Here is a 26,243-nt window from a genome sequence, read left to right on the forward strand (position 1 = left end):
TAACATAAACTAAGAATGAACAATACTTTTAAAGCATTTATTAATCTTAGTTCATATTAATTTCAACATTTACTAATAAATTATAAAAAAAATAAAGGTTGTATTTCTTAACATTAGTTAGTTAGTACTGTGAACTAACATGAACAAACAATGAACAGCTGTATTTTATTAACTAACGTTAAAAATATTAATAAATAGCCCACTGTAACAAAGGGATTGCTCATTGTTCGTTCATGTTAGTTAATACATTAATGTTAACACCTTATTGTAAAGTGTTACCAGATTAATAGATGTACTGTTCATGTTAACAAATGAAGCCTTATTTAAAGGGTTACTTACAGGAACATTAAAAAAAAAACATAAAGAAACGTGTACAATATGTTAACTTCGTTGTCATTGTAATATGAAAAAATATTTTGTGAGTTTCAGATTTAATTTATTATTTTTAGATGTATGGCCACCAGGAGGCGCTATCACCATTCGAAAGAAAATTACAGTAGTTGCTTCACACAGCAAATTGAGATTTAATAAAAAGAAGCACTGTAAAATTGACAATAGATAATTCAGAACAAGTTATGCGTCTATATATTCCAGTTCCCGTATATTCATCTTTAAAATCTACTTTTGTTAGATTTTACAGCTCAGACCAAAGTAAATACGAAGTTCAAAGATGAAGATGAACTGCGCGCTCCGCCCAACACGCTCATGTGAGCTTCAGGAGCGCGTGAATAACACCAAACCTCCAGCGCGCGCCAAACAAAGCGTGCGCATTTCAAACTTTCAGTTTAGACGCCTTCATTAGACTAAAGGGGAACTTTATCTTTGTGTATGTCGTATATCCTTAATCATGAGCATATCAAAGTCCACAATTAAGAAGCTGTTTGGGAAGTCAAAGAGTTTAGGTAAGGAAACCAGGGATGCTGACAGGACTGAGGGTCAGTGGGGAACTCCACCCGAAGACGAGCGCGCGAGTTTCAGACGTTCGTCTATGACTTTACCGTCGAGCCCTGGAGATGTCACCTCATACCCGGACTCACTGCCCACCAGCCCCAGCGAGAAGAAGAAGAAACGTTTCCCGACCTGGAGGTCCAAAACGAGAAATAAAGATAAAGAGTGTATCAGCAGTTCCGGAGACCTGGACCATGTGTTCAACCACAGCAGGTGAGTGATCTGCCGTGACGTCTCATTTCTAATGCTCTTTTCTCACATATAGGCCTATCTTTCATCTTTACCTGGAATCTCTCATTGCATCCACATTCACTGGTAGCCTATAGTTAACCTGGTCAGTTTTCAACTGGTCAGACTGGGAGACCAGCTGTACCAACTAAACAAGCTCAACAGCCTTTGCCAGGCTGGCAGACTATCTTAAATATTTAATGTTTAACATTTTCATGTTAGTAGTGACTGAGTTTTTTGGTAGGTTACATTTCTTATCATTGTTTTTAACAAACATGGTCAACAGATAATTTGTGTCATCATGATTATTAGAAATGTCATGATTCATATATATTCAACTTTGATTTATTCATATCTTAGTTTGTGTGAATCTCACAAAACTTCAAACCGAAATTCAAAATAAAGAAGTTATAATTTGCATAAAGATAATAAAGCCTTACTGCAGAATTATTCAATGAAGCATTATTTGAATCAAGACAATTTAAGTCCATCCTCCCTTACAATCCAAAAATGTCTCATTTTCATTGTGAAAGTGTAACAATTGTAAGAAAAATATATTGTATATGCCAGGCAGCAGTGTGTCATATGTAAATCTTTAATTTATGTTGATGTAAAAAAAAAAAAATACTGTTATGAGATTATAATAAGAATCAAATCTAAACAAAAACATGTTTATTGGGGGTTACCGGGAAATAAATAAAAAATCATAATGGTCCTAAATAGGCTCAAATAATAAAAAAAATCTCTTGATTTTTTTTATGTGAAAAATTACGGTAGCATGTTATAAGAGTCATGTACATTAACTAGCCTACTGGGCTCTTAAATACTATGTTTCCTGATAACTTAAAGTTTGTTCACATTCCAATGTTGGAATGTGAAAGTTAAAGGGCACCTATTATGACATTTAAAATGTTCCTAATGTTGTTTAGGGAGTCCCCAACAACAGTTTTACATGCATGCAATGACAAAAAACACTTTTGTTGTCGTATAATATGCATTTATTTTTACCTGATTTGCTCACCGACTCCCAAATGATTCGTTCAACGACTCATTTTTCAAACCCCTCCTTTGCGCGACGCTAATCTGCGTTGATTGGTCAGATGACCCAGCAGTGTTTACATAGATAATACTTATTTTTAACACGGAGTACAATGATGCTTTTATCAATTAAATTGTGTTATAATAATTATTATAGTCCACTGCTTTGTAGTTTGTAGTAAAAAACTAAAAATAAGATAAAGAATGTAATGTTATGTTAGCGAGCATAGCCCAGAGTTCATATTGTAAAAGCACAATCAGTCTTTGTTTGCGTTAGCCCGATGCATAAACATAACGTTTTTACAAAAAAAAAAAAAAAAAAAATGTAGTTACGTTACGAGGTATTACTCTATTCTTTAAGACAACTCCGAAAACAACGACAAACACTTCACATATCTCAATACAATTGTCATTGAAGACCTATAAGCTAAACGGTGCTTACACAACAAACAAAATAATTATTAAGCATGCTACATAAAACATAAAAGCAACAATTATTAATAACACGTACAGGTTGTGATACGGAGGAGGAAGCTGATGCAAATACACTTGGAACAACCTTCCTTCAATATCAGCGAATCCAAGTTTGAGTGCATTTAAGTTGGTAAAGCAATCGTCTTGAAAATGGCGCGAGCAAAGCACAAGGCTCTGACTATACTTCTGTGGTATAGTTGTATATATGAATTGTAGCCACTTAGTCTTCAAATGCTCCTCCTTGGGCAGATGAAAAAAGTTGGCTTTTGAGCCGCACTTCAGAACACAGCGTCTCGTCACCATGATATTTTCCCTGCTGGCCTTGGAGCGCAATAAGTGGGCGTATCGTATTCAAATAACTTGACAAGTTGACGTCATCTAGTCAGAGAAAAAGCTTCGGTCTTCTAACGATTCATAAAAATGACTCAGAGTCGACTCTTACTTTTGAAAGACAATAACTTTATATACGGTGCAGTTTCATATTTCAAACTTTGCAGGATGTTTTTGTTCACTTAGATCTATGTTACACACTACATGAAAGGTACATTTCAAAATTCCATAATAGGTGCCCTTTAATATAGTGTACTCTGAACAATGTTGAATTAAGTTCAGTTTATGAGGCGGCTACACTATTATGACTATAAGTACCATTGGTCTAATTTATATGTAGATTATTGGACATGGATTTATCTGTTACAAATTGCGACATTGTGGACTGCGATGTAGTATCAGGATTGTATTGTGCCATAAGACAGTGGAAAGCCAGTCAGCGGTTTGACAACGTGAATCTGCATCGAGCTGATCAGCCTCTGTGATCTCAAGATGTGCTATATTACTTGCTTAACAGTAAAGACTAGTTACTTTCCACTGAGTCAGCATTCAAAACACTCGATTCACACAATTCTAGCGAGGCTCCGTCGTCTGTGTTGAACAATCAAGGGTTTGGACACAAAAGCAAAATCTGACAAGAATCAGCAGTGTTCATTATAGTCCCTCTGTTGATTTATTTTCATCTTGCGTAATCACATTTGATGGGGAGCTTTGTTTGATTTGATGTAGAGAGAGCATGTTGTTAAATAGACAAACATGCTTCTGTTTTTTCAAACGGTGAGATCCCATTACTGGGATGAGATGTCCTTGTATTTCATTAGCAAGTTTCTTCCTATATAAGTTTGGTGCTTTTAGATTTACTGAATCACATATGCTGTGTTTTTAGTAAGTAAAATAAATAAATCTGTTGTATAATACTGTGATCTGTTCTTTCCAGATTACATGGACGGAAGCATAACAACATATCATCTAAAAATAACTATTATTGTCCATAATGAACCATTTCTGCAAATGTAATTAGTATTTATGATATGCTTCTCAATGTTAATGCCACTTTCCACTATACCTGGTACTGTTCAATGAGTCTGTTAACACTAATTTATCACTATATGATTAAGCAAAATAGCTTCACACTGCAGGAGTAGAAATGGGTTCAGTTGGACAGATGATTTTTAATCACAAGACTAGACACTTTAGGATATAAAAAAAATAAAGAAATTCCTGTTGCACTTGTTACAGAACCAGTTTAATCCTGGGACAAAATAGAAATGAAAGTTTGTTTTTTACTTCATCTTCAATAAGCATGCTGATTTAAGTGAGATATCGTCTCACTTTCATAACAGATTATGTTAGAGAGAATAATAGCAGGTTTGGTTTGATTATAGATCATAATGTCTGTAATTTGTTAAAGGCATATATTAAAGGAAGTAAAGCCATCACCGACTACAGATGAAGAGGACCGGCAATTATATTTACTATACCGCTGTGGCTTAATCTGAATTTATGAACTAACACTTCTGAAATAGGCCTAGCTGTAGATTTATACCTAATTTTATAGATTGACAATCTAATTTGCTCAATGGTTGTTAATTTAGCTCACATGAATTCACGTGGTTGTTGTGTACAAAATACAAATGCACTAGTTTCTTTTTTCGTCGTCTTTAGGTTTTAGACACGAAAGTGCAGATTACACAATTATCAGGCTTTTGGGATTCATCTATCAAACTGTATATGAACCAAAAGGCTCTGACAAGCAATGTGATCAGAGAAAAGATTGAGGATCACCCGCACAACAGAAGCAGACTGCATACATACATTAAATGAAAAACACGTATATACATTTACAGTTGGCAGCTTTGACAGTTTGAGAAAGTAAAGTGACCCACAGCATGTTCATTATCCTTTTTATGGTATTAAAAAGTTAAGCTAAACCGTTTATGAAACACTGATCAGTTGGAAATGCGAAAGAGCTGCTGGGAGCTGCATGGTTAAAGTTGCCTGTGGGCAGGGTGTGTGTGTGTGTGTGTGTGTGTGTGTGTGTGTGTGTTGCGGGCAGGTGGGGGTTGAGAGAAATCCAGCTCTTAATGATGATGATTGATATTTGCTGGAAGCTTTGTTGTCATGACATAAAATGCTACAAACACACATGGTTGTTTTTCTGTATTAGTGATGACAACTCTTAGCCTACACACTGCAACTAAATTTGGTTGTCACTTCACCTTTTAGTGCTTAATCCTGCTCTGTACATACACACACATTTTTATGGGAGTGACAACCACAACACTGCAAGAGCTCCTCTGTGAAGCAGCCTTTCCTCCGTCGACTGAGCTTTAGGTAATACTGCTGAACATAAGTCCTTTGTCGCTGTAATATATCTTTGGTCAGAATTGCTTAAACCAAACACATGAGACTCTAAAACATTGCTATGGTTAGCACGGTGTCAATCATTGCAGTTTCAGGAGTGAGTCGTGTTCCGTACACACATGGAACGATACTTTAAGGGACGTACTCCGGCATTTAAATGCGGTTGTCACTCCTGAAACTTTACAGTGTGTAGTAGGCCTATGTATGTGTTTATACAGAGGTGATGTTTGCTAAATCCCAAACATAATCCTAACAATTGCTAAACCCCAAACCTCCTCACACAAACCTATTGAATATCAGTAGATTTAAAACAAAACGTGAACATAAGAAAAAATTAATAAATATATAAAAAATAAAAAAAATACCCCAAAATATATTTACATACTTGTAACATAATACAATTTCATTGATATGTTACTTATATTTCTTTATGGCTATTATTGGCCATTCTTTATTGTCAGTTTATCTACTAATATATTGCATGTGCCCAAAATTTATTGTATTACTGAAATGTATTTTCTTACCCCTTAAAGTACATTTAGAAAAATATATTTCCTTAAGTGTCAGTGCATATTTTCAGCATATTTTTGAAAAATTAGTTTGGTGATTTGGGCAATTTATGAGCTGTTTGAAGGTCCTTACAAGTCTGTTTTTGGCGTGTTTGACTATATTTGTGAGTCTAAAAACATTAGACCCTCACAATCATAGACAAACCTGTGTGTTTCAAGTGAAAAGTCTTCATGGATTGGATCACATCAGAAAGTAATTGTTACCATTGCCAGATTTGTTCTAAAACTGGCATATTAGAAAGCTCTGGACGAGCAGTGACTCACTGTGGTTGGCAAACATCTGGATTTGCAACACTGTATGCTTTTGTAAAGCAGAAATAGAAGGATTTGTTCCACTCAGAACAGTCATAGATGAGTTTGGGTTTTTTTAACATGCTTTTTTAGCATTTTGTGGGATATGTTTTTTCTTCTTTTCTTCGTCTTATTCATATTTCTTTTTCCACTAAATATCTTCCATTGTTTTACAGCTTGAGTGTTTTTATGATACAATCTTTTAGCTTGAAGCACCTATATGTTTGTGTTTAGTAGACACATTTCAGTGTTTCTTTACAGATTTGGCATGATAAACAACTTCAGTATCTGCTTTGAATTTTCTGCTGACACACACACACACACACACACACAAAGCACTCTATAGTCCTGACTGCAATTGATATATTTTGCTTTAGATTTTTTTAAATGCATCAGGGAAATCCCATTGTCTGTATCTCAAAATACAATTTACTGTTAACACTTTGCAATAAGTTAACATTGTTAACATTTAATAAGGCATTAGGTCAAAGTAACAATGAAAAACTTTTTTTTAAATTTACGTTTATTGATTTTTTTAAATTCAAATTTGTTAAAAATGCATGAGCTAAGGTTACGTTATACAATGATAATACTGTATTAGTATACTGTATACCGTAAGCTAGATTAATAAATGCTGTTTTATGTCATGTTAGCCATTGCATTTACCAGGCCTAATGAACAGAATCTTATTGTGCAGTGTTACCATTTTATTGAATTTATTTGAAGGAAAATTGCATACGCACAAAAGGCAATGTGACCATTGTTCATTTGTTTGCATGCCACTGACAATGTCATGAAATGGTTAATATTGTTACCAGATCATAGCAGACCATCAGTTCTTCAACAGTTGTAATAACCTGGTGAAAAGTGCTGGTGGGTGGGTGCACTCTCTATCTTGACTTTCACCCCTCTTTTGTGTGAAAAGCTCTTTGTCTTGGGCACCTCTGCATGTTCCTATAAGCACATAAACTCATGCTGCAGGAATGTGCAAAGAGTGCTTGTGAAATATCCCAGTGAGCGAGATAAAACAGAAGCTGATCACTCCTTACCATTGTAGTTTATATCATTCAATGCTTTTTGTATTTTTAACATGTCTGCTATTAGAGCTTCCTAATAAAACCAGTGAAACCCGTTTTGCTCTGAAGTTTTTTGTTTCTTTGAATACAGTTTGTTATTGTGTTCCATGAAGGGAATTACTAAAAATATGGTTCATCAGCACCTGCTTTATAATAATAATAAAGGCAGGCTTAAAAACTGGAAGTTATTATCTCCAACCTTAGAGGACCTTACTGTTTGCAAACTTTTTATACACATAAGAAAACAGCTTTCATTCATTTGTAATGATGCAAATTTGTATTGTCTGGCATATCATTGACATTAAAGGGTAACTAAACCCTAAAACAACTTTTTTAGTTAATGATCTGTAAGACTGGGGCTTTATTAATGCTGCTCATTGATTCATGTTGTGGTACTGCGTGACGTAAGAGGGTACCAGCTCACCACGCCCTTGCCTACAGAGAGACGCGTCTCAGGTGCACGCCCCCTCCACTGGGCTCTGCCCACTTTTCCAGCATTTTTCAAATATTGCCAGTGGGTGGAGTCAGGCTCTGACCAGGGGTTGAGTTACGCTTTTAAAAAAGTTCTGCTTTGTTATTTATATTACTTTGAATGGCTGCACGATATTGAGGAAAAAAATGCGATATGCGATAACTCGTTAAATAAGGTGATATTCGATATGTGATATGATAATGCTTTAGGTGTGTAAAATAAATGTAAATTATATTTAAATATATAAAAAAAACTTACAAAATGATATAACCAACAATGTTTCACATTATTTTTGTGAGAAGCATCCCTACAACTTAAGAAAGTGAACAGTGTTTTACTGTAGCATAACATAAAACGTAAGTGTCATTTTAACGTTAGTGTAAACCAGGGGGTTTAGGGTTTCGAGGCTAGGCCTACATTTTATTTAACAACATCAATTGAATTAATCAAATGTACAAATAAAACACTGCTTAGTCGGTATCTATGTATTAAATATTTACTGATTCTCATTAAAGCTACAAAAGTTATTCAGTCAAGAGCAATGTGTGAGTTTTTTGTTGTTTGATTAACATTAAGCACACAGACGGAAGCAGGTTTATTAGGCTGCTGTCACTTTAAGAGCTGCATGGATCCAATATATTGTTACATGCATGCTTTCGTTCTCAACTGTTTACTCCACTTAACATACTTAACATGCATAACTGACTGTGTTTACATGAATACTCACCAAGACAGGCTTTCTGTACTGTAACAGTCATGTGTCCAGTGGAGTCTCTGCGTCGACCTAAAACTTGGACTTTTTTACCTTCTTTTGGAGTATTAAATTCATGCAGTCAAACATGCATGCCATTGCGATATGCATATCGTGATATGTATTTTTTTTGATATTTCGATAATTTTGATGTTTTGTGCAGCCCTATTACTTAGTCATATTTATTTAGTGATTTGCAATTCATGCTTTTGCCAATGCAAGGTGATTTATGCCTCTTTTTGTTGTAGTTGGCTGCCAATTTATAAAACTGAGATAACATTTTACTGATATTTTAATCTTGTTATTTATCCCCTTATCATGCATATTTTTGTCTTATCTACATGGTTTCTGAAATGCACACTTGCACAGGCTGACACATAACTAGGCTGTCATAATTCAAGATCTGTTAAGTTACTTACAGGCTCACTGAGAGATGTTTCAACCGGCCCAGACACATCTCACAGAAATCTGATTAAATAAAGGCTCTATTCGTTAGAGGCTTGAATTATGTTCGAGCTCTTGGAGGGTCCACAGGGTTGAAATGCAAAGTGTAAAATCAAATAAATAAAGGTTGTTTCCACATACGGTATCTTATCATGTAAACGTTGTCACCAATGTAGTGATGATTCTCTGGCAGCTTCACTTGTATCTAATGTTTACATTGCTTACAGATACCTTTTACTATATAAATGCACATATTCAGAATAAAGGTAAGGAGATCATTTAAATACATCTACAATAATGAATAAACAGATTTGTAATAAGATTTGTTATAAGAATCCACTCAGTCCCATTCTGTAAACACCTCACAAACTGTATTTTGTACTAATGAATCACTAATGACAAGGTGGATAAAGAAAAATATCATGTTATGTCAGGGATGTTTCATCATATTCTTTAATCATTTGAATAAGAAGGGCACCCTGCAAATGTAGATTAGTCAAAGAGGTCCAAAATTTGATCAGGTAGTGTCTTTCAAGGGTGGAAAGACATTTAGTTTGGTTCACAATTTCTTCTGTTCATGACAACTATATGGGCTATAAACCAAAAAATATGTATTTGGGATGACAGCATCTGTTATTTTGGAGATAATTTTTTCCAAAACACTTGAGAGAAAATAGTCATATTTATTTACTGTAAGAGGGGATATCGTCACATGATGCTCAGATTCAATATACTGCATCCTGCACAGTTTGCATCAAATTAATTTTAGTTGATATCAAACCCACATCCTGAGGGGAAACTCTGTGACATCCATCACTTCATGAATTCAGAACCAAAAATTGAAACATTCTAAAAGACACATAATCCCAGGGAGCCGAAGGCTGACACAGGGAGACGTGTGTTTACAGGAAAGACACTTAAAGGAATTATCTGGGAAGGCTTAGGAACTCAACCATGCATACATTTGACATACGCACGCGCGCATGTACCTGTAGATGGGTCAGAGTACTGACTGTTTGTACTGCGTGTTTGTGAGCGGATTAGTAACAGAATGGCGTTCTTTGATAGAAAATTGAAGAGGTGAACATGTATGGGCTCAGAATATTATTGTTAAACAAACGGGGGAACAAGCTGTATCAAAAAAGTACCAAAAAGTAATGCATATTTATTTTTTACAGACATTTTTGATCATATTTACCAGGGGTACCACTAATTCTGACCACAACTATAGGCTATATATATATATATATATATATACACAGTTGAGTATTAGGTTTAACTAAATGTATAATCATTAGCATAGCATAGTCATTGATGTTATATAATGACAGATTTATCTTGTTTTCTGTCATTTTCATAATTTGTAAAGGGGAGTGTAAGTTTTCATTTACCAAACCCCTTTGCTCCATTAAAATATTATCTTTTGGACAAGAATCATTCAAAAAAATGAAAATGATTGATTCAAAGTTTTCAAAGTAAGTTGTGAAACCGACCAGGCCACATTGTTTTAATACCGTGACCATATTTAGGTTAACCTTTTAGTGTTTGTGGGTGTGTGTGTGGGTTTAAAATGAAATCATCATGAAAGGTTATGGGAGTTTTAAATCGTTAAGTTTAATGGCAGCTCAAGATAAAGACAAGGGTGAGACCTTTTTTTTTTTTTTAAAGGAGTCATTACTGCTCTTTAGAGATAATAATAATAATAATAATAATAATAATAACAATAATAAAATAGCCCTAGTGTCAGCTTAACATCTTACATTTTCAATGTATTGATTCAGAGCAGAGGTGTAAAGCGGTTCCTAACTGGTTTGGCCATGGGACCCACATTTTCCCATGTCATGAAGCTCCAACCCAAATTTTTAGGAATTTGAAAAAACGATTAACACACACAAGTACCCTCCCACTTTACTTAACATACGTAAACTTTAAGAATGTCACTTACACTGATGAACAGTATAAGGTAAAGCTAATAGCAGTCCAAAACTATTTTTTGTTATGTTGATATGAGACACAATCATCACAAATATAGAAACAACACAAAGTAAGAATAAAGTGGTATGGAAACTACAGTTACCAATACCATGACAACTACACAACATGTAGTAACAATTCTTAGTAAAACATACTGAAGATGAATAGAATAAACATCATACCTGAATGCATTTCCTTTCCAGCTAACATGACATTCCAGTTACATAATTTATTGGTACTTTTCTGTAATTTCATTGGACTTTTATTGGACATGCTCGCAATTTAATTTGCTCTTTATACATTGACATTTACATTGAATCATTTAGCAGATGCTTTTATCCAAAGCGACTTACAAATGAGGAGAGCAATAGAATCAATCAAACTAACAACAGGACAACAATCATACAAGTGCTGTGACCCTTCCCAGTTTGGTCTAACAGAGTATACGTAATGTTAAAAAAAGTATAGATATGGATATAGAGTAGAAGAGGAAAGAATATACTGAAGTGATATACAGTGCATGCGATTGAAGAGCACAGTATAATGTCTGACAGATGAATCAAAAACTTTTTACGCATGTCTTTCAAAATAAAAGTAGCCTATGACAATAGAAAAACATTTAGGATTGTGTTTTTGTTATGGTTGATGTTGACTCCGCGACACACTCAAAACGACCCACCAGTTGTGAAACACTGGTGTAAAGAGTTCCTAAAACAATACTTAAATAAAAGTAGAGACACCTTTTAGTCAGAATGACTCCATTACAAGTTACAAGTAACCAATTTCAATACTACTTGAGTAAAAGTCTTAGTATTCACACCTGCCTTGTTTGGTTTGATTGAATCGAACTCAAGTTCATTCCCCCCTTGCTGCGGATCTTTTGGGCAGGTGTGAATACAGCAATCGCACTCGGGTGTGGACCAAACAACCGAACCGAGACCCAGCTGAAGAGGTGGTCTCGGTACGGTTCCAAGCGAACTCTGGTACGGTTTGTGTACGGTGTGAACATGAACCGACCCAATTGCAGAAAGCACTGCACCTTTTTTGACAGGGTCAGATTTTTACTATGTAATTTGGGGTAATGAAATGCCTATACATTAGTGTTGCAACGAATCACAGTTGATCTGTGTATGGACCAGCTGCCCCACTGTTCGGCACGCATGTGATTTACGGATTAACCACTAAATTTAACCATCATGGACTGAGCGTTTATCATTTGGACGTGTTTTGTCTTGCCAATTTACACATTCAAACAATTTTAAACGCAGAAGAGGCGAAAATTGGGACTCGCGCGTTATCTGTGACCACAGCCGTACGCACCCTAAGCGCGCGCACGCAGAGAGAGAGAGAGGCGTGTTACAGCACTGGAACACCGAATTGATTCCTCTTTTGCGTTTCCTTATGACGGACTCGTCTTAAATTCTCTGCAAGTATTCTCTCGGTTTTCATAGTTGAAAAAGAAACCAGATGTTTGTCATTTTTTCTCGGTCCGAGCAGAAACCCAATATTCCTACTGTTGTCTGTGTCATTAATGTTAATAAAACAACAAAATACAGCTTTAACAAAGATGAAACTATATATTTAATTTCTACATTTTACATGTAGGCTTAATTATTAATTTCTGTACCGGAATTAGACTTTGTAACTTTGATATTTCGTATTCATCTCTGCTTGTAATTTGTGTAGGCCTATTTGTTCTTATTTTATTACTGGCTGTTCACTTGTTTTTAATAATGTTAGAACTTTATCAGTGAAGAGCATGCTCTCTTCACCAGAACCGTCTTGCAGCACATCTTCGTCTTCGCAAAATCCTAATTACAACATCGTATAGATGACATTGTATCATATGATGCTCATAAGTTTCTTCATATTGCGTTATAGCTGATAACACCAAATCAGTAAAAGAATAAAAATTGCACTACGAAAGATTTTTGCACTTCCTGAGAATTACTGTCCAATGAATGGATGACATTAGCACACGTGGTTTTATTTACAAATTTTGGTTCACTTGCAAAAAGGGCAGTGTGAAAGCGAACCGTACCAAACTAAAAAAAATCTGCATTGTATTTGGTCCGGACCAAAGCAAGTGAACTAGCGGACTTTCCTGGTGTGAATACACCCTTGGAGTACCTAATTTTTAAAGTACTTAAAGGTGAACTAAGTAACTTTTTTACCTTAACTGATCAACTTCGGAGTCACTGGAATGGTTATATTACTTATTTTGGGTTGAATGGTGGTGGTTTCGCACCCTCCTGGTCCCCGTGAGCGGAAAAACAGCGTTTGCAACTTTGGGCCGGCGGCCCGCCGGCCTCTTCGTCTGGATGGAAGTATCGTGTGATCCCAAGTCTCGCGAGGTAAAGAATTGCTTTACTGCAAAAATAAATCTGCTATAATGCTGTCATTATTGCGCTCCTTCACGCTGTTGGAACCCGAATGAAGAAAATCGAAATAAAACTGAACACCTAAATATTGCAATAAATCAATGTCGCCACAAGTCAAGTCATCTTCATTTATATATCGCTTTTAACAATGTGGATTGTTTCAAAGCAGCTTGAGACTTTACACAAGACTTTTAAACGTCTACAAACACTCCAGTTTCAGTTAAGCTCAAGTGCTCAAAAAGGGCATGAGTAAACCAATATCCTTCAAAAAGGTCTCTTCAATATAACGGATAAATAAAATAATGTTAAGTAACTAGTCAAAGCCTACTTGCAGCCATGTCCTCCTTATCTCATATAACACCTGCGATTCAGCAACTACCTTCTAATGCACTCACATTCGATTTGCGTTAAGTAGCCTTGTTGACAAGTTTGGGCAAGTAAGAGCAAAACATACAAGATAATACCTTAAATGCCCTGTTGATGGCGATCTCACTTCTTTTGTAGCAGAAATAAACTGCAGAAAAAGTTAGGTGCCATGAATTACTCATTTCAAATGTATTTGTGTAAAGAATACATATACTTTTTCAATAATGTAGTCAAGTAAAGAGTAAAAGTTGCTAATATCTTTGATACTCAGTCAAAGTACAAAGTAGCCAAAAAGCTATACATTGTTACGACCCAGATTAGGGACCAACGTAAAAAAGCTGTTCAGAAAAATTGCAATGGCCGGGGCAAGCATAGATATAATATAATAAAGGCTAGATGTCTCGTCCGCGCTGCTGGCCAATGGAGGTCGACGTCCGCACACGGCGGCCATCTTGCCACAGGGGGCTCGCTCACTTGTAACATTGTTTTAATGGTGCAGGTACTTTTTAAATAACCATAACTTGCTCAATTTTCTACCGATTTTCAAACGGGTTGGTTTGTTATAAACATCAGAGATGTAGTTATGACACTGCGTACTTATGAATAATTATAATATTATATATTTCAATATGTTCAAGCATCCAGAATCATAGCCACGTTAATAACGTTTGTAAGAAACCAAACCGTTTGTAAATCCGTCAAGATTTCAGCGAGATAAGAGTATTTGTGTTCGTGCAGATCACTCACCTTACAGAAAGCTTCCCTGTGACAAGATGGCCGCCGTGTGATGACGTTAGAGACTCTGCCGTAAGACATCTAGCCTTTATTATGTATATCTATGAGGGCAAGAACAAGATCAAATTTAGTGGCAGCAAAAAGTAACAAAACAAACAAAGAAGATAAACATCTACAAAACTTAAATAAGGACTGGTGAGCTAACTAATCTAAAATACAACTCAGAGTTAAAACATTCCTAACTCAAGATAACAAAAGAATCTTCTGGGTCAGCTAACTTGCCTATGCTTTCCCTCTTATCTAAATGAACTAAACAAACAAAAACTCACCATCCTGTACAAAAGAAAAGAAACTCCAAAAACACAAACAACAGGTTTCCTGAGGTGGGCCAAGGTGAAGAAGTTAGGAATTATCAGGCTCCCCCCATCCAATTGACTATGCTCAGAAAAATACTGTTGTTTTAAAATTGGGAAGACACTTGCTGTTATTCACGAATTACAACCGCAGTCCAAATTAGTTTAACGATTTTGCAACACCTGCTATTATTGAGTGAATTAAAAAACGTACTGGTCACAAATATTTCTTCCATGAAATTGTATTTTGCATTGTTTTTATTTTTTAATTCTTTTTATTAGTATGCTCCTGTGGCCTGTTGTCTTTCCTTGTATGATTTCACACATCCTGTATCCTGAATTTTCATGAATGCTCTGGAGACAGTCTGTATGCAAACTGTTTTTATGTAATGAAGGGGTGTGGCTCTCCCAACACTGTGTGCAACAGCTTATCGTGTGTAATTTGTCACATTACCACTGTACCATGAAGCCAAGTGATGCATCAGATGAGTCTCTGGTCATATTAACTGTACCTGATTTTATATATATATATATATATATATATATATTTTTTTTTTTTTTTTTTTTTTAAGGATTAAAATATGAATATATTCATATTTTATATAAGGAGTAAAATTATTTTATATAAGGAGTAAAATTATATTATATTAATATAAGGAGTAAAATATGAAAATATTCACCCAAATATGATTTTTTTTATATGCCTTTGTCATTCTGAACCTGTAAAATGCCTGCAAATTGGAACGAAGCAGAGACCAGGGAGCTCCTTACTATCCGCGCTGAAGCTGAGATCATGCGCCAGCTTGTTTTTGACGCGTACGTTACACGTCTCATCCTGACCTCAAGTGTCTTTACGGGATCTTACCGGGATGTGTGTGAACGCACTCACAGATCCCGGAAAATCACTGGCAGTGTGAATAAACCCCAAATGAACACATTATCCATGTATTTTCTGGAATCTCTATGTAAAAGGGGCCTGGCAGTGCCAGACTGGTCTGGCAGTGCCGCCGCTAGCTTAGCTTAGCATACTTGGGTATCGCTACGCAACACCTGAACCAATCACCACGCGTGATATCTCTGCGCCCAAGCAGTGCTTCGCTGCCAGACTAAGACAATGGATGCACTAGGAAAATAATGCGTTTGCCCACCTATCTAAATGTAGGGGAGACGGTGAATAACCCATTTTATAACCCACAACGGTGGCGTGTTCCTTTAAGTATATCGGGGTCTTAAATGTGGACAGAACTGTAATTTTTGGGCGAACTATCACTTTAAATATTGTGTTTGGCCTCATGCTAGTCTTTAACAAGTATGAAGTATTGAAGAATATTGCTTTATATGTTAGGATAAAAAAAAAAGAGCTGGCATATGTATATATATACATACCGTATATATCATTTCAGACACAACCATAACGGAATACAGAACAAAAGGTATCACTCTCTCAGATGAATATAAACATGAACATAAAATGTGGACCTTGTACACAAAAGCATTGGGTTTCATTGCGCACACACACACACACACACACACACACACACACACACACACACACACACACACACACACACACACACACACACACACACACACACACACTCACACACACACACAGACACAGACAGAGAGAGAGAGAGAGAGAGAGAGAGAGAGAGAATCCTTACACATGAACTGGATACAGACACTTTTATACTGCAAGAAACTTATGCAGAACAGACTATTTTCTATGTCTTTTGAGGGGGCGGTCAGAATGTGAGTGGATTTGGGTCAGAATGTCAGTGTTATGTAACAGTTAGGTGCGGCCCAATGCTTCTTACTGGGCAGCGGTCTTAGTAAGAATAGCCTCTGCTGTGGATCTTTGTCCTTGCGCAAAGCTCTCACAAATATTTGCTTGCCTAAATAAAGTACCCCAACCCTCCCAAATGCATTGTCCTAAGTAATGAAAACAAGGCTCTTTGATTACAGATTTAGAATCCAAGTTTGAGCCCTGTTAGTGAATCCTTTCCTCCAAAATCCATAAATAACACTCGGTGATCAGAACTGGTCTCACATCATTTGAAAGTAATTCTTTCTTGTTGTCTGTATTATTGATAATCTTCCAAAACCCCAGAACTGAGACAAATAGGACAGGGTTCAATTTTTTTGCTGAATATTTAAGATGTCAACAGCAAAAACTGAAGTTAAAGACTATTATACGTTTTTCATCTACCGGTAATATTTATATTTTATTGTTTTTCAGCTTTATTTAAATGAATGAACCCAATTTTTAATGGTTCATTGTGTTGTATGTGGGTGTGAGACTGACAAGCAGTGCTTGAACATTAGCATAATTCCACAGAAAGTGCTTTAGATGATTCACAGAGCTCTGCCACTCCTGTATTTATAGAATTTCTTGATTAATTGGCGAATGCTCTCATCTACAATTTGTGACAGGGACCAGACACGTGATGTGCTGTCATGTGATCAGGTGAATGTGTGTTAGTATGATCACTCATGTTCAGATCATGTTTTTTTTTTTTTACACATAATAAAATTTTGTGTGACAGGTCAACACACACACAAATCACTGGATTCTTTTTTAATTCAGAATCTGTGTTAGTGGGTCATCCTGTAAATAGGCTTGGTCGACTGAAAAAAACCCCAGACAATTGACGTGTGTGTCATGTAAACAACGAAGGAATTCAAAATGCACTGAAAGGAATATTCATGGATATCTGTATGATACAAAATCTTTAACTGGATATGAGCTTATTCAGATTAAATATGAAAACCCGCAGGCGTCTCAGGTTGTTTGCGTTAGCATCCATAGCCCTGAGATCACGGCTTCTCTTACTGACACACATGCCAGATCATGTATTTGCCTGAGGGCTCAAACAGTCAGAGAGGAAATAGAAGTATTAACCCTTTTTTGAGCCATAGCTAAATAAATGGGTGTCATTCACAATATGAAGCATGATTTTTAATAAAATATTCCTGGAAAGTCTAGAACCAACATAGATTGTCAGTTCAAATTTAGCAGGGATGTTGGTTCAGATTAAGACACCAGAATGCCATAAGCCATTTATCGCATTCAGCACCCAAACAGTTGAATTCATGTGAATTCTTTAAATGTGATGAGTCAAGCGTGAACACTGGATTGGGGTCAGAACCGCCAGACCAGACACGCTGCATGCTGAAAATCTGTGAGACTTTCGTTTACTACAACAAACCTGTCAAAGAACATTTTTGTCTTTTTCCCCTTAATGGTGCTCAGGTATTCTTCCTGCATGTAAAGTTCTTATTTACTCAGATACTGTGTTCTCTGGAAAAAGGATGGAAGCATGCAGATCTTTTATGCACCTTCCTCATATTTCTAGTTAAAAAAAACAAGTTTAAAAGCTGTTTGCGGTATGGGGCACGGAAGTTGTCGCAGTAACTATAATGATTCCCAAAGGCTTTTTATCTGTGCCAGTGGTATGTACCATGTCCTATACAGTTCATACACTCCGTTCCAAATTATTATGCAAGTGACATATCAGTAGGATTTTAGTACAATAAACATTCAGATTTTAGTTTTTCAAAGAAAAAAAACAGTATTTCTACACCCACTGTAAACGTTTCTCTTTGTGAGATTTGGTTAGGGCTGGCTAACCAACCATGCACAACTTTCAGGAGGGGTTCTTGGGACTCCAGAGACACCAGCGACTTCAAATACCTGTTTGCTGCTGAACAGTGGGTTTTTTATAGCTGCCGTATATTGCAATTTATTTTGTTTTACAGAAACTTCCCTTAATAAGCCTTTATCTGACCGAGTTCTTCTGTGCTCTCAATCACTCACAAATCTTTTGACAGTTCGGTTATCTCCATTCAGTTTTCACACAATATTAGTTTTTTTCATGCCTTTTGTAAGACATTGCACCATTTCATGCTTTTCATCTTCCGAAAGATCTTTCTTCCTCCCCATTTTACATAAGAACTGTGACTTGCTTAATAATGTGGAACATCCTCTTTAAGTTTTCCATTTAAGAAGACTTGTTTTACTTGAATCATTACTTGACGATCTCTATAGTATGATCTGGACATTTATTCGCCATGTTGTTATTATCATGTGTGTAGTTACGTCGCTTCACTGCCATTCACATATCCTCTCCCGTGGCCTTAAATAATAAGTGTTCATTATATGCACACTTCAGAATCTCGACATAAGTAATATAGGTAATTTGGGTACTTTTTGGCTACTCTGTTATAAGTACTGTTCGGACATACTTCTTTTGTCACTGTTTTTCACCTATACTCTATAGGGAAGTATGTGATTTCGGATGCAGCCTAAGTGAAGGGAAAAGCAATAGCATACTTGTGGAACTAAGCAGAACTTATCTTAGACTGCTCCCTGGTGGTTATATTGCAAAATGGTTCAATTGCACAATCTTTAACTTGCACAATACCTAGACAAGACTTTCTAACTTTAGAGACAATTTATAGTTTTGAAGCCAGTGTGACTGTAATTTTATTTAAGATCTGACACTACATTGAATGGAGGAATTTTTTCTAAGGACGGTTTTTATGGTGTCAAACTTTATTTCAGGAGGTAGCCTGTTTGACACCTAGGTGACAATTAATTCCTATTACCATGAATTATTCATATGGCACTTTAATGCTAAAAGATAGACTTGTTATTGTTGTGTCACAACGCATATTATAGTGAGCTGGACAAAAACTACAAAGCTGTTGCAGCACTTAAATATTTATTCTGAATCGAGACCATGACGCCACATTCTTCCAAGAAATATATGCAATAAATTCACTTAATTAGGTTTAATATGCTTGGTTTTCTGTTTAAATGTGCTTACAAAAACACTCTGATATTTTAACTGGTGCCACATACTCTTAAAAGTAAAAATATATGATAGTATCTTATATATTTCACTATAATATAATTTTCCTATAGTTTCTTTTTTCCCCTCTTTGACCTGAAATGTGACCTGAACATGTTCTTTACTGGTTATATGTGATTCACATGAGAGGATTTTCTTTTGAAGCTTATTTTAATTGTGTTGAAAAGTCGTTTTATCTTTCAAGATAATACAGAAAAACAAAATACAATCTTATAGAGCCCCCTTACAGTTGTTTGCACTGATACTTTACATCTGCATTGCAAACTAGGGCATCTGGGAGTCATTTTATACTACAGTAACAATTGGTTCTCTGTCCCACAGGAGTTTTGATCAGGTGAGCATCCAAACGGCGGACTGTTTTATGACCGACACCTGCCCCACCCCTGTCCGCTCTCGGGCTAATTCCATGATGAGCCTGGATCTCATCTCCCTTTCAGATCCATCTTCTCCCACTCGCAAACACAGGAAGGTAGGTAGATCCTGGTAGCTCTGCTCTGTCTGTAAAACTGTGGATCTTGTTAAGTGTCATGATGGACATCACATGAGGTCATCTTTTAATCCTGAATATATTATTCAAATTTTCTTTACACTTTGTCCTATTAAACAAAAAGAACATACTGATCTTGATGACATCACAAAATTGTACTGTTAGGAAGAGGAAGTTGACTGGATTTCCTATGCCGAGACTAGTTTGCTTTAGCCTTGGGCAGCTGCTGCTCTACTTTCATCAGAGGATCAGATTACAACAGTCACTGCTCCCTGTACAACAAACACTAACAGACGCTGAATCTATCTGAAATATATTCTGTGTTTCATGTGGTTCTTTTTTGAATTCTTCACAGATGTTTTTTTGTAGAGAAGACTCATTTGTTGAATCATGTGTTCACAAACCAAGGACATTGTACATTGCTTCGTGTATATGGTTTAACGTACTACGTAAAAATACTTGGTAAAAAGCTTCTAGTGAATTAAAACAGCTCAAATGTGTTAAACATACATTTTACAACCAATGTCGGCTATTTATAACAAAAAGGGTTTGTTAGTGAAATAAGTAGCTATATAAGGTTATTTAGATTTGGTTTTCCCATTTGCTTTTCTGTTTCAGTTCCATTCATGACGTAATGATCTCTTGAAAAGCTTCAAGGGATAGTTCACCTAAAAAGGAAAATTCAGTCATTATTTACATTATTTTCAAGAATCGTTAAAAAAAAAATTGGGTGAACTATCTCTTTATCCCTTTGTTGTTAACTCTTTCATGAGCCTGCAGAGGGCAGCACAGGCTAAACAACTCTGTGAACTACACATTAAAGACCTCGGCTGCGTTCCAGTCCAAAAATTGTCATGCACTCGCTAACTTCCCTCCGTCTCGTTCACTCGGCTACATCATTGCTTACGTTGCACGAGTGCCCACTACTGGCGGAAACTGCAATGGGCTGAATTGGAACGTCCTAAGCCCTTGATGATTTGGAATCAGCTATGGGGTTGATTTATTATTTATTTATTTATGTATTCCCTTTAAGAATTTGTTTAATGCAGCATCCAAATGTATATAGGTGTGTTTGGGTTGTTTAAAAAAATATATATATATAATTAATATATCATAGAGTTGTTTGTGGTGGTGGTGATTAGACGAGATCTGCGGTGAGGTCACAATCGTGTTGCATTGTGGTATATGGAGGTGCCTGAAGAGTACATATGAAGTAGACTCACTCCCTCGGTCAAAATCGAGAGAACGAGGGTCTGTCCATATAAACTTCCCTCGTCCACTTCACGGAGAGGAAATTCAAAATCACAGCAGGGATTCCCCTGTGGGGAAGTGCTTAGGGAAGTTTGAAAGTGCGTGTGGAACTGGAGGAAGTGGACTGGAACGCAGCCATAATATGTATGGACATCAAAAGAACATCAAAATTTGGATAGAAGTATGACACTATGACATAATAAAACATAATAAAATAAATATATATAAAAAAATTATATGGGCTATTCAATCACAAAGTACATTTATAAATTGTCAATATCATAGGGATCTAAAGTGTACACTTTCCCTTATATAATATACATTTTCACTTAATTTTTTTTTTTAGTTTCAAATTCCATTTGTCCACACAACCATTTGTTAGTTATCCATACACAGAAAAACATATACGCCCTGCACTTTGTTTCTATGATACTCTATGCAAAGTCCATGTTCAGGTTGCTCATCATTATTACCTCGATCTGAAATAGAGTAATGCAGGGATGACGTCAAAACCCGGAAGACTAATTCGCAACTAGTTTCCTCAAGATTTTCCTATAGGGTTTTTATAAATTTTTTAAAAAAAAATGATGTGTAAAATATAGCCTGTGGTAAACATTACTTGATGATACTTTGACTTTTTGTTCTATGATGTAAATGACACACACCCCTTGCGAAAACGCAAATGTTGAAGCTGTATTTTTGAAAACGTAACAGTTTACGTTGTAAAACTAAACCTCAAATGATCTTCAAGTTATGGCTTTATTTTACTCATAAATTGAAAAACCCCATAGGAAAATCTCAAGGGAACGAGGGTTAGTCTTCCATAATGAATTAGTCTTCCAGGTTTTAAAGTTCCACCCTTCAACATACTGGGTGTCTCTTTACCAAAGATTTTAGTAACAATATTGTAAAAATTAGTGTGTTCACTTTGACCTTCTGAGTTGACAGAAAACTAAAGTCAAAGTCATACAACAGTGAAGTCAAACAAAATCCTCAATAGCAGAGTTAAGGAAGGCTGACCTTTCTGTTGTTCATGACAAAGAGAACTTCAAGGTTTTATCCTTCTATGGATAACCACCTGATGCCAAACAAAGAACACGCCTTCCCTTTTTAAAAGTTATTAGAAATATATTATGCTTATGGTGTGTGTTTTATTTGCTATTTAGCTGATAATTTTTTTAATCCAAAGCAATACTCAAATGAATGAATATTCATTAAATTAAGTGTTGTACTCAATTAATGCACAATGCATATTTGTGATGAACAAGCAATACAGTTCATTGGTCATACAAACTTTGGGCTGAACATGCAACTAAATATAATAATGATACATTAGATATTTTATTAACTTTTATTTAATTTTATTCACTGTAGTTTCACTTTATGCTAGTGATATAGAGTTAAAGAATCCAGGTGACAAGTGCAATACAGAAATGAAAATAAATCAGTTAAAGTAATTGTTGTATAGGTGAAGGTATTTAATGGTTTTGTAATTAATTTACATATTACATTAGGTTGACAACAACAACATTATTATTATGAGTTGTATTATTTGGTGTTATTAATGCCTGGTGGTCTGTAGAGTCACGTTGGATAGACAGGAAGGGTGTGGCGTTTGGATGTGGTCGGTCTTCATACAGTACATTGACTGTGGACGAATAATGTTATTTAACTTTGCCAGTTGCACAACAGCTTTAAAGTGAGTGCACTTACATGTGGCACAACCTGCAAAACTCCTGGAGCGGCGCCACCAAAGTAAACAGAACATGATTGCAATTTCAAAAAGTTTGGTTATTTTGTTTCGGTTCATGCAGTCTGCGATTGAACAGCGATTGAATGAGACGGTCTGAATATCGTAATCGAGGAAAGAGCTGGATTAATAGTCGGCTATTTGTTTCTTCTATGTTTTATTGCTGAGAACTTTGGACTGCTTACAATGATTTATGTGTTCTGATTTCGGTACTGCATGAAAAAAAGAAGAAAAAAAGACACAAACTCACCACCTGCTAGATAAAATGGTAAGACAGCTATTTTGTTTAAAACGTTAAGGCAAAGTATCTGTATTTGTTTTTGGTGTTTTGTGGCGTCTGGAGGGAGTTTTTGCCCGTCTTAAAACAGTGAGCTGCCTGTACATAGACAGCATGTTTTGTGATCTCACATGCGCGGTAGCCGGTAGGCTAAATGTTTTTTTCTTTCTTTCAAAAGTGCTGTGTGGTTCTTAATCGGAACACGCTTATGCCCAAAATACTGTGTAGGTATAGGACAGTACACCACTCGGTTGTTGAGACACCGCCTTTGTCCTAGTTTAGGATAGTGATCATGCGAATCACTTTTTAGAACAGTTTGTTCAAAAGAGCCGGTTCAAAAATAAATCAATGATTCTTTACGCATGGCGTGGTATCAAGTTCATATTCCGATTACGATTATTGTATGTGTGTGTGTATATAATTATTATTTTAAAATTAGGTTTGAATAATAATGGTGTTATTGTAATATAATGCCCCAGTTTGGGTATGTTGTAGCCATGATTTAAAACGTAGCCTACATAGTCAAATCAACTACAATAAAATTAATTTGTTAATGAATCGCTCAGCTCAGCTGAAAACTTTTCATGTTGATCTATCATTCGGTTCAGTTTACCCGTTTACCGCTCGGTCAGGGGGTGCGTTTCCTAAAGACTATTGGTCGCAAGTTCTGTCAATAGAGTTCAATGAAACTTGGGACCCTAGTTCGGCTAACGATGATTGTGGGAAACGCACCCTGGCCCTGACCGATTTATGAATTAGCTAATCGTTGTGTCTTGTTTCGTGAACTGAATCATAAAAGGTATCGACTCCAAGGAATGATTCGTTTATGAATCGGACGTAGTAGGTGGAGGTAAAAACAAGGAGGTACTTACGTGTTTCAGAGAACTGCTCTGTAGAGGAAAAGATCATCTATTATTAACGGGGAATTGGCACTTTTGAGGTTAGTCATCATTTCACCTTGGGTGCTCAGAATTTTTTATATGTAGATTTTTCTTCTTCCCATAACGTCTATAACTGCCGCTGGAATATGTTGTCAACGTGGCGCTGCTAATATTTATGTTTGTACCTATCTGAAAGATGGGGCAGATGTACCCCAAACTTACTTATAAATTAAGCACATGTGTTTAACGTTATCTATTAATGTATTTTATGATTCTGTTTTTAAAAAAAAATTATATTAATTTAAAATGCAATATTTGGAGTTTTACATTGTCACTTTTAAAAAATAAAGTATTAACACCGGTGTCAGTGGCAACACTAAGGTACCACATTTTTAAGTAACAATAAGTTGTAATATAGTATTTTGTTGGAGGCTATTCTGATTAGGATTCTGTTGATGTGCTTCCTCTTGTTTCCTGGTGACAAATAAATGTTCTTGCACATCAACACTAATTTTAGAGTGCCCGCCAAGGATCGGTTGATCTCATGTTCAGATTTTGAAATCCATGGATTATAAAGTGGAGGTTTTGGGACTTGTCTTAAGTCCCACTTGTCTTTTCTGGAGACATTTTACATAATTTTTCTAATGATTGTGTGTGGCTATCTTGTGTTGAATTCCTTTATACTACTAAGGTTTTATGCATTTATGTAAGAGTGTAATCGTGAATAAAAATATTTTAAGCAATAAGGTAAGATGAGCTGTGCTGTATATAGGCCTAGTCATCAAGGAAGACTGCTAGCACGTTGGGGAAAACAAATACCAGTTACCATAGTTACCTATGCTTTTCTATGTGGGAGAATATTCGATAAGTAGGCTATCCAATAGATTTAGGTTTTTCTTTTTACCTTCCAGCAAATTACTATTTGCCAATGAAACACAGAAATACACAGTATTATTGGTGTTATTTTGTCAAGATCATTTATCATAATAGGGCTTGGGCGTCGTGACGTCATACTTGGCGTGGTGGCCATGTTGATGGCCTCGCGAATGTAAACATAACGTTACAGCAAGTGGAACGAGTAGAAAAAGCAGAGTTGGAAGAAAGAAAAAAGATGTTAAAATCCCGAAAAGGATGCGGAATTTACCGTGATACACTAAATAAGGAAGCCAGGGACCGGTATGTGGACAAAATCGGTACTATAACGGTTTGGATCCATATAAAATTGGAAACAAAGAGTGGAGCACCGACAACGACTTGCTGCCGCCGGTTTGCATAACCGATATCTTCGGCTAACGTTACCTAGTTTGTTTTGTGAGCGCCTACACCTCAGAACAGTTCCGAAGCTACAAATCATTGGAGTCGCATGTACAGTTCACCAATGGGTGGGTTTAGGAGCTGCAGATCATAAAGCTGGAACAGGTGTTACGGATCAACTGGGGATCATGTTAACTGGGGACGCGCGCGTGCACGCTGATAGTTTTACCTGGATTTCCAGCAGATGTTAAACGGCGACAGATTCATGCCCTATTTTACGGATCACCGATTAAAAACTAGTATTTCCAACGCTATCTCACGACCAATTCGTACGAATTTGTACGAGTGATTAAAAGGTGGCTAATTCGTACGAATTAGTACGACCTTACTCGTACGAATTTGTACGATTTGTCTAAACCCACGTGACGGTTGGGTTTAGGGGCGGGGTCTGGGGTAGGTCATTCGTATGAATTCATACGATTTTGGCAAATCGTAAAATATGTAGGCCTACGTTTTAGCAAAAAACGTACAAATTCGTACGAGTGAGGTCGTATGAATTGGTACGAATTAGCCACCTCGTAAAATTTGTACGAATTGCCGTGAGATCGGGTTGAGTATTTCACCAGTTGTATGCGAATACGCGGTATGCGAATAACGCGCTTTGTTTTGCAGTGT

The 26,243-nt window shown here is 36.2% G+C and overlaps 1 protein-coding gene across 3 annotated transcripts in view; it reads left to right on the forward strand.

Moving 5' to 3' along the window:
* The first annotated feature begins 550 nt into the window (after positions 1-550).
* Positions 551-26,243, forward strand: part of crybg1a (crystallin beta-gamma domain containing 1a) — a 45,815-nt gene continuing 20,122 nt past the window's right edge. The window contains exons 1-2 of one of the 3 annotated variants that reach the window (XM_079631933.1): positions 551-1,161; positions 19,990-20,137. In XM_079631933.1, coding sequence (XP_079488059.1) covers positions 848-1,161; positions 19,990-20,137 — 462 coding nt within the window. In that variant the 5' untranslated portion in view covers positions 551-847. Of the gene's footprint in view, positions 1,162-19,989; positions 20,138-22,986; positions 23,425-26,243 lie in introns of those variants that run through there. The other 2 variants (XM_079631934.1, XM_079631935.1) reach the window with 2 other exon arrangements.

Source organism: Phoxinus phoxinus (genome assembly GCF_949152265.1).
Source record: "Phoxinus phoxinus genome assembly, chromosome: 13".
Taxonomy (NCBI): domain Eukaryota; kingdom Metazoa; phylum Chordata; class Actinopteri; order Cypriniformes; family Leuciscidae; genus Phoxinus; species Phoxinus phoxinus.